Source organism: Anastrepha obliqua, chromosome 1, assembly GCF_027943255.1.
Source record: "Anastrepha obliqua isolate idAnaObli1 chromosome 1, idAnaObli1_1.0, whole genome shotgun sequence".
In the NCBI taxonomy this organism is placed as follows: Eukaryota; Metazoa; Arthropoda; class Insecta; order Diptera; family Tephritidae; genus Anastrepha; species Anastrepha obliqua.
The window spans coordinates 27,372,889-27,387,407 of NC_072892.1; the positions used below are offsets into that span (position 1 = coordinate 27,372,889).

General features: G+C 37.2%; 1 protein-coding gene across 2 annotated transcripts in view; it reads right to left on the reverse strand.

Moving 5' to 3' along the window:
• Window positions 1-14,519, reverse strand: part of LOC129235702 (nephrin) — an 81,887-nt gene that overhangs the window by 11,097 nt on the left and 56,271 nt on the right. Inside the window, exons 11-15 of one of the 2 annotated variants that reach the window (XM_054869693.1) lie at window positions 12,761-12,883; window positions 10,855-10,988; window positions 8,124-8,298; window positions 5,025-5,293; window positions 569-1,091 (exon numbers count right to left, since the gene is read on the reverse strand). In XM_054869693.1, coding sequence (XP_054725668.1) covers window positions 702-1,091; window positions 5,025-5,293; window positions 8,124-8,298; window positions 10,855-10,988; window positions 12,761-12,883 — 1,091 coding nt within the window. In that variant the 3' untranslated portion in view covers window positions 569-701. Of the gene's footprint in view, window positions 1-568; window positions 1,092-5,024; window positions 5,294-8,123; window positions 8,299-10,854; window positions 10,989-12,760; window positions 12,884-14,519 lie in introns of those variants that run through there. The other variant, XM_054869694.1, reaches the window with a different exon arrangement.

A 14,519-nucleotide genomic window follows, 5' to 3' on the forward strand; every position in this document is an offset into this window, starting at 1 on the left:
TTATGGTTGATCGGCGGTCTTTACAGAGAGTTTTGGTAAAATACTTAAATATCTTCCCTTATAAAGTACAGACAGTGCATAAGCACTTGGCTGTTGACCGCCAAACGCTTGAAACCTACGCTCAAACCATCCTGAATTTTGGGGTCACCAAGTCTGTCTTTTTGTGCGGTTTTTTAAGTCGCGAGTCTATATCAAGAAGCCTCAGACTCTTCAAGCCTTCAAGGAGAATATCCGTCAAGAATGCCAGGATCTTTGGTGAGTAAGAGTTTTGGGAAATGCCATAAATTGGGCCCGTATGATCATCATTTCCGGCAACAGTCGCTTGAGCGATTCCATTTTCTTTTCTTAATCGAAACAAAATTAGGTCATACATAAAAATAATCCATGTAATTTTCAGGTATTAACAAATTATAGCCAAAGAACATCGGGTAACACATTTTGACCCATCTTGGACATTGCATTTATTGCGGGTGATTAATACATCTGAAGTCACATAGATGATAAGCAACATGAAGTAGTGTATAAAATAAATAAAGATATAATCAATATGAATTCTTATTTACACCAGTTTATTTTATTCTTATATTTATAAAATTTACATCAATTACAAAAAATGTGAGACCTTTGGGAGATAATATTTCGTATGGAAATCATTCGGTTACTTGCAGGATCATGCTAAACGCCCTGCATGTGTCCTATAGTCATATCGTGCTCCCACGTTTTAACATTAGCGGAGTTTGAGCTGAAATTTCATCACATGGCGTGCAAATTTGCTCCCCCCTCCGTAAGTAATTGTTTTTATATCTTCGACTTGCTTGACCCCGGGTCTGAAATTCATATTGTTTCCCGAAAGCAGGCATTTCTGGTACTATAGAACTTGAATTTATGATAGAAAATGTTTTGGAACTCGATTGCGGTGACACAGGTATTGATTGCGGCGTTCCGTTCAAAAATTGTTGCATGGATACCGAACATTGCTTATGATTCATGCCAATTGCTAATGAATTATATCCAGACCACACTTGATTTTTTAAATGCCACGGCAAACTAGTTTGGTTAATACTGTTAAAATACATATTTTCTGATGACTCCTGTAAAATATAAAAAATAAAATTTTTGTTTTTTACAAAAATTAACTAATTATTGCTAAACGACAGCTTAAAATGTATTATGAAAATGCATACAAATTCCAATTCTGAAACTAAGAATATTTTTCTTTTTATAAAGAGTACGAGTATGGAGGATATACAAGTATATGTAGATATGATATATATGAAGGATATGAAAAAGGTGCTTATGAAAATTGCTTACATATTATCATAGGTATTAGAAACACAGAGATTTTAGATTCCCCACTACTTGGCATGAATGGCGATTCCAGTAAACTTGGCTTTTGCCATCAAATAAATTATAATATATTGTGACGTTTTTCTTAATAAAAACGCAAGGCGCATTTATTAAAGGTGGTAGCACTAGACCAGCGAAAATGTTTTGTACGTTTGATTGTCACGGAAAGAAGTAGAAAACAAAAAAATAATTCGTCTTGTTTTATTCCGTGCTGACAGCCACTTCACACAGCGAAAGAAAATAACAAATCAGCTGATTTACGAGCACCACCTTTAATATATTAGATTCACCTTGTAAAAACGTCTCTCTATAATTTCTCTGAGTTCGATTACTGGATTACTAAATAAAACTCATAAACTAATAAAATTGCCTTGTTTGTATAGTAACTTTCACTCAGGCTGCACTAACTTAATTTTTATCCGGAAATTATTTTACATTATTTAAATGAATTATAGAACACTGAATTATATGTATTGAACATATTTTATTAATTTAAAGCACTTACATATGTAATGAGTATTTTTTTTTAAAGCAAAAGTTTTTGGACGAATTACGTAACATCCGTCAGCTTTTTTTGGGTGCCAATGGCGATTGCCAAAGTGCCGTTATTTCTTATAATTCGTTTATGATACATATTTACTATTCCTATTGCTCACTCTGTCAACACAAAAGAAATATATTTAGTCTTGCCATAAGTTCTGTTGCATACTTAGTCCGTTATAGATACGAAATTATAATACTTTTTTTAATCATGTAGGTTCTATTTAATCACGCAAATAAAAACTAAAAAAAAAGTTTAAATTTTCATTCGAAATGGTCACCATTTGCTTTTACACACGCCTTCAAACGATTAGGCCATTCGGCTATTGCAGTACGCACTGTTTCCATGGATCATGGTCGCTGCTCGAACCAAATATTGTTTGAGACTTTCCAAATTTCTGTGAGGACTTCGACGGACCATGTTTTTCAGTTCTGACCGCAAACTGTAGTTCAATGGATTCAGATCTGGATTTCCACACCTTGAATCGCCTATGAACCCAAGAATATTGTTTTTTAGCCACCATTTCCTGGTTTTTGCTTTATGCGCTGGAGTGGAATCTTGCTGGAAGATCCAACGCTCTCCATTGAAGAGAGTACTGCTCAATTGCTTCTCCACGTTTTCTAAGACATCCTCCTGGCACACTTTTACCCCGGTCTTAATCCCTTTTCCGCAGAAATGAAGAAATGCAACGCCTTTGCAAGACACTCCACAAGAAACCATTATCATTTTGTTTATAAAAAACTTCTTCAACAGTGAACATTTTTTCATCAGTGACAAGAATATTTTCATGGTCGTTGAACTCGTGCCACAGAAGTAGCTGCTTGCATCTGTCGAATCTAATTTTCTTCAAGCGCATTGTTAAATGATGACCAGTTGAGCGACGGAAGGCTTTCATGTGGAGATCATCTCTAATTAGTTTTTATATGGATCTGCTCGGTACATTCATTTCCCTGGGCATGATTTTCTGCTTTCTAAGGGTAATTCTGCGAATTCTTTCTCGAACGGCATTTATGGCTGCACTGCTTCGAACCCCGCGAGGAAGACCACTTCTTTTTCTGTATGTCACTTCCGATGTTTGGGAAAAAGAATTGATCGTGCGGTAAGCAAACATTCTCGAAACACTAAGTTTTTTCAGCTGTTGCACTTTTACCATATTTATGTAATGCAATCACTGCGGCCGCCGTAGCCGAATGGGTTGGTGCGTGACTACCATTCGCAATTCACAGAGAGAACGTCGGTTCGAATCTCGGTGAAACGCCAAAATTAGGAAAAACATTTTTCTAATAGCGGTCACCCCTCGGCAGGCAATGGGCAACCTCCGAGTGTATTTCTGCCATGAAAAAAGCTCCTCATAAAAATGTCTGCCGTTCGGAGTCGGCTTAAAACTGTAGGTCCCTCCATTTGTGGAACAACACCAAAACGCAAACCACAAATAGGAGGAGGAGCTCGGCCAAACACCCAAAAAGGGTGTACGCGCCAATTATATATGTATATATATTATATATAATATAATCACTGCAATGCAATTTTACTTAGCTCCATACCCCATTGTTAACAAGAGAAATTTGCCACGAAGTATAATTAATGAGTATAATTAATGAGTAGACAATGCATACGAAAAAAGCAAAAATTACGGAACTTTTTTCTGCCAATTTGTATGCATTATATAATTTGTAACAGAATTTATGGCAAGAAAATATGACAATCTTGAAAGGTGTGTGCCTATCTTAAAATTTTTGGATTGTTGTCTAACTCATAAAGCGGGTACACCAAGTATTGATAGATACTTCTAAGCCATATTTTCTACTTCAGGCCCGGCATAAGATGCTCTGATTGGTCTACCCCCACTTGCTGCCTTCGTCTAAGGAGAGGCCTTGAAGGCCATCTGCAGGCTGAAACACAATGGGAACTGGTACGGCCCCCATCCGGCATTGGAAAACAATGAAGGCATGGACTTCGATCCAACGACCCTCTCCTTGCCCCTTGACTCCATGCTATCAAGAGTCGTACTTGAAAAGAGATACAGTGCGGTGTTGCCAGAGGCTCAGTTGTGGTCAAACTCTGAAAATGTGACCGGCAACCACTGTTTTCGCAGAGCCGGAGCCGTGCTCGGTCCTGGAGCCATCCGTGGAATCCAGCGGGACAAAACTGCACTTTGCTCTTGGAATGTGAGTTCAAGCGAAGGTGTATGCTGTTCAAGAAGCGATGAACTTTGTTGTGGAAAACAGATGGAGAGGCAGATCTATATGTGTCTGCAGCGACAGCCAAGCTGCGCTCATGACCTTAGACAGCCCCCCAACCACATCAGGGGTAGTCGAGTCCTGTATATCCAGATATATATAGATATAATAGATCTGAGACCAACTTTTTTGGCGCGGAGCCCGTTCGGCCACTCTCTTCTGCAGCCATCAAAGCCACAATTAGAAAATGGGTTACTACAACGCATAAGCGAGCTGGGCAGGCTGAAAGAGGCTGCAGATGGACTAAACTGATATTACCTGTCATGTCCGATCGACTGTCGCAAATCCTCGTGTCATTAAGCAGAAGGGACTGAAGACAGCTGGTTGGACTGATGACGGCCACTTTCTGTAGGCGAAGCGCATGGAAAAGGTAGGCATCTCAGACAGTACTCTGCCCAGCTTGTGAAGAGGAGGATGAGACGGTGGACCACTTCCTTTGTGTCTGCCCCGTCTTCGCTCGAATCAGGTTTGAGGTCTTTGGCACTGATGTGTTAAGAAGCGACCTTCTTGGCTCCTTGGCACAAGATCTAATCAGATTTCTTCGGAGATCGGGTGGATTTAAAGAAAATTAAAAGGGAATCCGAGTGTAGTACAATGGACTTAATGGTGTCTGAGTGCTGCATTTGCTAGTTGTCCCGACAAAAAAAAAAGCCAGACTCAAAGAAAATATAAGATTATTTTGAAAATATTCCCCATAGCTTGCTTATTTTTCATTAGCACTTCCAAGGCACTTACATCAGATTTCGAGGTGGATTAATATAGAATTTTTTAATTATAGTACCGGTTAGTTTTATATTTAAATATGTATTCGAGTCTGTATATCATAAACTTGATAAAAATTTACTAAATTGAATATATTTTATCTTCATACGGATTTCAAGGAATTAATACATTACCTGTTTTCTAGAAGCTATCAGCTCAGGTATAACATCTGGGTTTCTCTCATCACTTTCATTCGTGTCCATGTCTTTAATACCAGAGCTCCGACTCGTTGCATCCCATCGGTTGTGTTCATGTGAACACTCTTTTATCATATGTCTTGAGTTTCTACATGTTGTACGCAGAGAGAGAATCACGGCTAAGACCGCTATACACATTGTTATAGTTAATCCCACAGTTAAAGACATCAAAGGGGGGAAAACGAATTCAGTTTGATGGTTTTGAACTGAAAAACAGTAGGTTAAATTAATAACTAATTAATAATTTTAAGAAACAGAGTCATTCATTAAATAATTGCATGTATATTAAATATGGATATAAAATGTAGAAGTTAACACGAGAGTCAATATATCGGTCAATATGAATATGCTGACATGCCACTACCCGTATAACGCTACCGGTACTGCAAGCTGTGGAAGTTCAACAAACAATTCGTTGAAAGCATAGCATCAGCAATTTATACCCAAAATCAGTCGAGCCGAGAGCGGCTTCCAACTTTCATTGTTTCAAATACCCACTTAAAAATACTCACTTCAAACTGTGGGTTCTTCAAAACAACCGCCTTAAATGTAGGGCTACTTAAGGAAAGCAAAAAGGAAAATTGATTCTTAAAAGGACAAAATGTCTGCTTGGATTCCACAGATCAACTACCAGTGCCTCACAGCTGTTATAACGGGTCACTGCGGTACTGCCAACCTAGCCAGTAGAATGGGTGTACCTCACAATGACTTCTGCAAGAGCGGTGGAGATGAAGAAGAAATTGAGTCGGTACAACATCTTCTCTGTGAATGTCCTGCACTTCAAAAAAGCAATGCCAAATATTATGGCGATTATGTTATTTCTTTGAAGACCTGGGAAATTTGCAATATGTCTCATTAGAGGGACTAGTTACCTTATTAAAAAGATCCAAATGGTTTAAGCAAATTAGTTAGAGAATGGAAATCATACACAGATATCATAATGGGCTTTAGGGCCATTGGGTGCCTTGTCTTGGGCAAGCAACCTGGCTAAATTAACTTAGCCTAAGGAAAGGATCCACTTAATTGGGGAATCTGTGCATCTGAACTCGAGGTCCTCCAGAGTATAAGGACACCTAATACGAAAATATTTTTTAATATTGCTAAAGGTGTAGCAAAAAATAAGCTTAGAACATAAGCAAACTATTACGGATATAATTTCCAAATGCAAAAAACTGAAAAAAATAAATAAATTTTAAAACTGAAACGAAAACAATTTCAAAGATCACTTGCTATGCTGAATATTTTTTTATATAAGTTATGAAATTACAAAAACCTCTTTGGCCTTTTTTCACTTTTATAAAAAATTTCCCAAGGAATTAATTACACCAATAACACGGTGTGACAAAAAAAAAAAATTAAATATACTTTTATGGAGACCTAGCACGATTTGTGGCTATAGAAAAACTAAAAAAAATGGTATAGGCGAAATTTCCAATACACCCCCAAAATCTCATTTTATGGCCATAAAACCGTTTTTCAGTAGGTTGATGTGAACAATCCCTCCTAACTTCGCCAATTTCCATCCGATTTCGAATTTGTTTTTTTAGTTCGAAAGAACAAAAACAAGCCTTTTTGACAGAGTGTTGACATTTTTTCTGAAATAACAACTGACGAGACTGTAGACGGAAGTATTCGGAATTTTTTTATTTTTTCTCTATTTTTTCAACTTTGACATCATTTTTGCGATATTATCCGATATTGAGGATGTTTTTTAGTAGACTACTGTTATAGTGAATTTAATTCTGCGTCGAATGAGCTATATTTGACTGTAATTGAATTAAAATTCATAGAGTTGTGCGAGTTGTGCGAGTTTTAAGATTTTATTTTTTTTACTAATTTTATAGCAAGTGTCAGTATAAACACATCATCAGTATGAAACAGTACAGGCTTAAAATTTTAAAAGATGTCGGGAAAAACTAATCTTCATTTCAAAAATGTTTGCTAGACCTGCTCCGTTTATAAGAGTCATCACTTGTTTTACGTTTCAAGGATCAGCAGTAATCAGCAAGCATGTTGATGGAGTTCTTCCCTTGAAAACGTTTTTCGATGACTCCCATCTCCTGGTGAAATCTTTCACCCTGTTCATCGCTCATCTGGCCCAGGTTTTCCGGGAAAAAATTCAAATGTGAGTGCAGAAAGTGTATCTTGATGGACATATTGCATTCCATTTTTTCGTACGCACTCAAAAACTCTTTGACGACTTCAACATAATCAGAGCTCTTTTTATTTCCAAGGAACTTCTCACACAATGATTTAAAACTTTCCCATGCCCGTCTTTCCACTGCACTGAGCTTACTCGTAAATTTCTCATCTCGCATGAGTTTTCGAATCTGAGGCCCGACAAGGATCCCTAAAATTGTGATGACTCTTATAAACGGAGCAGGTCTAGCAAACATTTTTGAAATGAAGATTAGTTTTTCCCGACATCTTTTAAAATTTTAAGCCTGTACTGTTTCATACTGATGATGTGTTTATACTGACACTTGCTATAAAATTAGTAAAAAAAATAAAATCTTAAAACTCGCACAACTCGCACAACTCTATGAATTTTAATTCAATTACAGTCAAATATACCTCATTCGACGCAGAATTAAATTCACTATAACAGTAGTCTACTAAAAAACATCCTCAATATCGGATAATATCGCAAAAATGATGTCAAAGTTGAAAAAATAAAGAAAAAATAAAAAAATTCCGAATACTTCCGTCTACAGTCTCTTCAGTTGTCATTTCAGAAAAATTGTCAACACTCTGTCGAAAAGGCTTGTTTTTGTTCTTTCGAACTAAAAAAACAAATTCGAAATCGGATGGAAATTGGCGAAGTTAGGAGGGATTGTTCACATCAACCTACTGAAAAACGGTTTTATGGCCATAAAATGAGATTTTGGGGGTGTATTGGAAATTTCTCCTATACCATGTTTCTTAGTTTTACTATACCTACAAGTTGTACTAGGTCTCTATAAAAGTATAATTTCACTGTCGCACAGTGTAATGTGTTACACTTTTTTTTTATTTTTACGTATATTTAAAGATTACCTTTCCACGCATTTAATCGCTTCTCTGTAATTTTTAATACGTCACTTTTTAAGATGGTGGCTTCTGACCGCCCCTTTGAATTAAAAGCGTACACCGCTAAGACGTATGGATGTGTGGGAATTAAAGCAGAGATAGTGAATCTGGGATATGTTGATGTTATATTCAGATACAGCTCCTGGAAATGAAAAAACAATATTACATATATTTAAACAATTCCATCAAATTCAATTACATTTTAGTTTCTAAATAAAGAGCTTAATCGAGTATATTTCACAATTATTCCTTATCCTTCAACAGAACACAAGTAAAAGCAAACATTCGCGATTAAGGATGTTGTTTGAGAGGTGTTTATTGGCTATTCTAGGGAATTACGCTGTAAATTAAATGCGAAAATAAGGAAAATGCTCTTTTAGAGAGTAAATCACTATTCACCGCTCTATAGTTAGATCTAAGATTAGATTTTGGCGGAACACCTCTTCTTAGCTCTGAACGAAAGGAAGTTGCTACGCTATTAAAAATTTATTATTTTGAGATGCTAATCTAGTTATTTTAATTCTTCCTACTCTGTTAGGATCATTTAATTCACTTCGATTCACGAAAGGATCCAGTATCGTCAGTATGTCGGAATGATTGCCTTTCTGGAGTTATGCCCCATGTAGCACTGGAAAATTAATTTTTCAGCACATCGAAAGGCGCGTACGAAATACTTTATGTAATCAAAGTTGGGCACATTTTCGGCTTGCAAAGCTGCCAAAGTGCCAATGAGTGCTATGAAACGAGTAGAGCTGTTCTCAGAAGACAAGGGACTGAAAAAACGTGAAAACTACATTCCAAACATCGTTTAGTTTCACTCTCGTGGTGTTCATCGAAAGCTCACGATGAACAGAACACAGAGGTGGCGCTCAACTCGTACCGCTATACAGTTCTCAGTGAATTTGACAGAATTGTTGTATGTGATGTAGCTCTTGTGCAATTTATTCATGTGCTGTTTGTGTGATCTATTAGTTGACACCTTCAATAAACTACCAAAAACATGCGCACACATCCACAAACTATTTTCCTTACGGGAAAGCTACTACACAACCCGAAAAACTGGTCGGAAAAAAGTAGGCTTTGATAGTGACACTGGTTGGGAAAAAGTACTTAAGCTGTAACAGTTTGCAAATAAATTCAGAAAAAATGTAAGTGGTGAACAAAAAGTTTGAATAAAAGTGAATTAAAAGATTTAGAAAAAAAGTCGTTTAATTTAATTACTTAAAAATCAAGTCACAAATACAAAAAAATAACGAAAATGTGCTAACAACAAAAACGTGCTTATTTTTAAATTAAGGTAATTTGTATTTGTGTATATTTATATGTATTTATTATTGTGTGTAAATAAGGTGTAAAACCACTGTTCAGTCACACATGCACATATCCTCATTCTCTTTTGGTTATGTATTAGTAAAGCCAAACTCTTCGTCCCTTCATACTGATTCTTGGTTGCATTCTTCATCAAGCACTCAAAAGAGCTAAGCTATCTCGTAAGTACAAACAGTTCGTGTCAGCTCCAAGGCTATTGCTGCTCTAGAGAGTTGATTGCATCGTCAACGCACGTAATGGTATGCCAACGATTTTCTCGGTTTTTATAGGTTACATTTTTGGGTTGGATTTTTGATGTACTGTTTCTTCAATGTAAGCCTTAAATATGATAGTAAGCGCGGTTTTCTTGGGTGATTGTGGACCGGACTACATTGAAATAGTCCACGCTTTACAAGAGATCGTAAGCTCATCGTGGATGACGAACGTAGTGCTAGGTCGTCGACATCTAAAACTGATAAAAACATTAATAAAGTGAAAGAAGGACCTAAATTTCATGCAGAGCTGAACACAGCTCAACATTCATCAAACGCCTCATTTCTGGAGACGAGACGTGACATAAGTCTAGACATAAGTCGAGTGAGTGAGGAGCTCCGAATGAACCCAGACCAAAAAAAGAAAGCGATGCTTACGGTTTTTAAAGTTTACAACGGTATTGCACACCACGAATTTTTTCCAGAATGTCTGATAAGGACTATTATTTGGGCGTTATAAGACGTTTACGTGAAGTAATTTGTCAAAAAAAAAGTGGATTTGTGGGAAAACAACTCGTGAATATTTGACTAAGAACGAAACGATTACCACTCAACAGTCACCGAATTCATCTGCTATGGCTCCCTGCGCCTTTTTTTTGTTTGATCGAGTCAAAAAACCACTTCGGGGAAAGTGTTCTAAGTATAGTTCTAGATATGTTTCAGGACCTGGATCAAATACTGGCATAAGTGCGTTGCAGTAGTTGGGACAAGAGTTTGGGCACGCATAAGAGCTTGACAAAATCAAAGTTCACTCGGTAGTCACATATCGCGGTCCTAGTTTTGCGGTGCGTCTGTTCCATTTTAGCAACTCTCATGTTGTAAGCTCGAAACCTCAGCTTTTATACCTGAGAGTGGTATTTTTATTCATTGACTCTCTAGTAATAATAATAAACTTAGTATTTCCCATATGAGAATGGAACCCCATGGATTCGATAAGATAAAATAAGAAAAATTGAATAAATTTTTTTTTTTTTTAACTCAGTGTTATCTCACCCGAGTTAAGTACAGCAATTTCTGATCGTGAACCATAAACGCGTTAATTCTTGAAAATTTCCGGTTAAATTTTTAACATTTTAAAGTGAAGCATTGGATTTGAACAATTAGGCAATCATGCTTACCTTCGTATGCATATTCATAACTTCCAGAATGAAGAGTTGGGGCAATCCTCCATTAAATCCTTCAGTACATGCTATGGTCAGCGATGACACAGACATGTTTATAAAGCTGCAGTTATGAACTTGATCCGGGCGACCTTTTTAAGAAATAAATAAGTAGAATTGTTGAGTTAGGAATATTTATTCAATAAATTGAATAATACAAGAAATTATTTCATTATAGCAAAATTCCTAAAAAATTAGATTTTGGTTATTACATAAAGAAAAGTTTAGAGAAATCATTGTGTGATGGAACTCCGACAAAATTGTTACAGAAATTTTCGCAATGATGTGGAATATAAATATTATAATATCTTCTTTGTATCTGCCACCTTTTCTACTTTAAATATTTGCTATTACAACTGGATCTCAACGGGAAAACATTGGATTAATTTTTTAATTATTTATCGAAAATAATATAAGATGAAGTTTATAAATTACTGTTTGCCTACTTCCCTGCTATATGGAGAAACGCGACTACGCGTTGAGCAACTAACGGATTTCCGATAGTGAAAAACTACGCTCGAATCAGAGAATTTTTTCCGTAGAAAAGGGCACTCAGCAGAAAAACTCAATTCGATTACGGTGAATACAATAGTTTTATCCGTTTATTTAGATTAGCTCTCATTTTCGAGATACTTGAGATTCAAATTTATAGACTTGAATCAAAGAAAGGTACTTTTTTACTCGTTTTTCTAATTTGAAGCGATACAAATCGATCGAAAAACCAGGGATCTTAAAATAAACATTTTTTTTTAATAAAAAAGTGGAGGACAAAATAATAATGTTGCAGACAAAAATTTCGATGCCCTAGAGTCTCTATAAGAATCTGGCATGCTTTTTATTTTTCTAACTTTTTAGAAAAATTTCAATATAAAGTTTTATTTTTTCAGTCAAGTTAAAATTCAACTCCTATATTTTTCGACAAAAATAAAAGGCTTGCCTAAATAACAAAAACTCCAATTTAAGAGAATTTGATACCAATCTCTTAACTTTCCGACTCACATTCAAAGCCAAAGACAAAAATTAGTTGCCATCTGATTCCCTCATAGTTGAGATATACTTTCATCCTCAAATTTTGGAAACACTAATATGACCTCTCTCTTGCCAACAAGTAGGCCTCTCTCTTGGACTAAGTAGGCAATTGAGTAGTAAAGTCATTTCTCGACGAACAAAACTGATACTCTATAAGAGTCTCATCGTGCCCGTCCTAACGTGTGGCGCAGAAGCTTGGGCGATGACAATATCCCATAAGGTGCCCCTTGGAGCCTTTTGGACCTTTGCACGTATCGCAAGCGGCGGAACCATGAGCTATACGAGGACAAAGACATAGTGCAGGGAATAAAGATGCAGCGGCTTCATGTCGTCCAAACACTCCGGCTCTCAAAGTGTTCGATGCGGTACCAGCTGGTGGTAGCAGTGGACGAGGAAGGCTTCTTCTGCGTTGGAAAGATCAGGAGGAGAAGGACTTAGCTGCACTTGGTGTGTCCAACTGACACCGGTTAGCATGAGGAAGAAACGACTGGCGCGCTTTGTTAAACTCGGCACAATTCCCTTAAGCGGTTATCGCGCCAATCACGAAGACAAAGAAGAATACTGGTTGACAAGATAGATTCTCCGTTGGATTTTTTTAATTTAGTACAGGAATATCGGTACAGTATTATCGAGAAAAAATGTTTGAAAGACAATTAGTATATCTAATATATGGGTTGAAAATCAAACTTTTAGATTGCGAATAAACGAATCTAACCCTAAAGCAACAAAGTTCTTGTTGAAAAGCCCTTTATATGTACTCATACATATATTAAATGCTTAAAAGAGGAAAGAGTAAAAGTAAGCAAAAGTATAAGTGAACTTAGTATTTACTTACCCGCTGCAATAATGTGGAACATACAAGGCGTTCTTTGAATGCCGATACTGTTAGTGGCTGAGCAAAGCAGAGTTCCATAATCTAGTTCTGTAATTGGTGTGTATTCCACAGATGAGGTTAATCCTAAAACATATTCGTTAATTTGAAAATCACTGTCCATAATAATTTTTTACAAATTTTGAAACTTATAAATTATTATATATTTTGTAATAAATAAAATACTTGTTTTAAAAAGAAGTTGAGGCTACTTCTCACCTCCAGTGAATTTTACTCGGGACTTAAAAACTTCATGGCGGAAAACCTGGCAGCGAAATCCGCGAGGAGGCTAATGGCTGTGGGGGTATTCACCTACAGAACCTTCGGTCACAGCTCAATAGGAAAGTGGAGCTCAGGTGGCACGGACTACATGACTCCGTACTTTAATTGGGAGAGAAGGTTTCGCACTACAATTGAAGAGGAGGGATGGCACAAAGGCATGAAGCCTGGCCATAGAACTTTTCACATCTATACAGACGGCTCGAAAACTCCAGACGGAGTGGGAGCGGGTATTTACTGCTCAAAACTAGGAATAAGGCAGCCTATCAAGCTGCCAGACCACAGCAGTATTTTCCAAGCGGAAGTTTTTGCTGTTGGGAAGGCCGCGGAGCTAGCCTACTCTAGAACAAGAAAGAACACAACAATTAATATATACGTGGATAGTCAAGCAGCAATAAGAGCAATAAGCTCATATTGTATTAAGTCCAAAAATGTTCGACGGAGCAGGGAGGCCATAGAAAGGCTAGCCGGAAACAATAGGCTGCATATCTACTGGATACCTGGTCACAAAGGCATTATGGGGAACGAAATAGTAGATGAGATTGCAAAAAGTGCTGTGAGGCTACCATTTGAACAAGAGAACGACATACCAAAACCGCTAAACACAATGTACAACGAAATGGACGACCACATGAAAAGGCAAGTGGAAGCTAGGTGGACTAACTTGACCACATGCAAAACAGCAAAAGTCATGTGTAGAACTAACGACAAAAAACTGACTCCATTCGTACTTACGCTCTCGCGAAAGGAATGCAGAACTATCATAGGTATGCTAACAGGCCACAATCTACTGGCTGCATATGCGTACAAGATAGGGATTGCTAACACGGACAAATGCAGGAAATGCAGAGCGGATGTTGAGGAGACTCTAGAACACCTTCTGTGCGCTTGTCCGGCATTACTAAAAACGCGACTAAAATGCCTGGGAGCCCCACTGTTTGAGGGTCTGGAAGACGTCTCTAAAGCGGAGCTCCCAGCCCTACTTAGATTCGCTAAAAGCGCTGACATCCTACATGATGTCTACTTCAGGTATTCATAGAGGTCGGTCTCCATCTGGTATCGCTAGGGACCAAAAGGTCTATGCGCGGCTTATCGCCAACCAGGCTAACCTAACCTAACCTAAAAACTTCAAGGCTGGCAAGTCTTTGGATTGCACCTTATTTTGTGAGCGCTAGCGCTTCTGCCTTGCTAATCTCAATCATATCTATGTAATAATAATACTAATTTCTTTTGCATTTTTAGCGCGTATAAATAACGAAAATGTGTGTGGAAATGTGTAAAACTAAAATACAAAAGAGAGGAGAACCATTTTCAGACAAGTAATTATTGTTTAAAAAAACACGACCTGATGAGAATAAAACTTCTTATTTCCAAAAATTTTTATTTGTTCCTTGTATTGCAGACGATCTTCAAATGCATATTAGCTTAATAACAAATGCTTCTG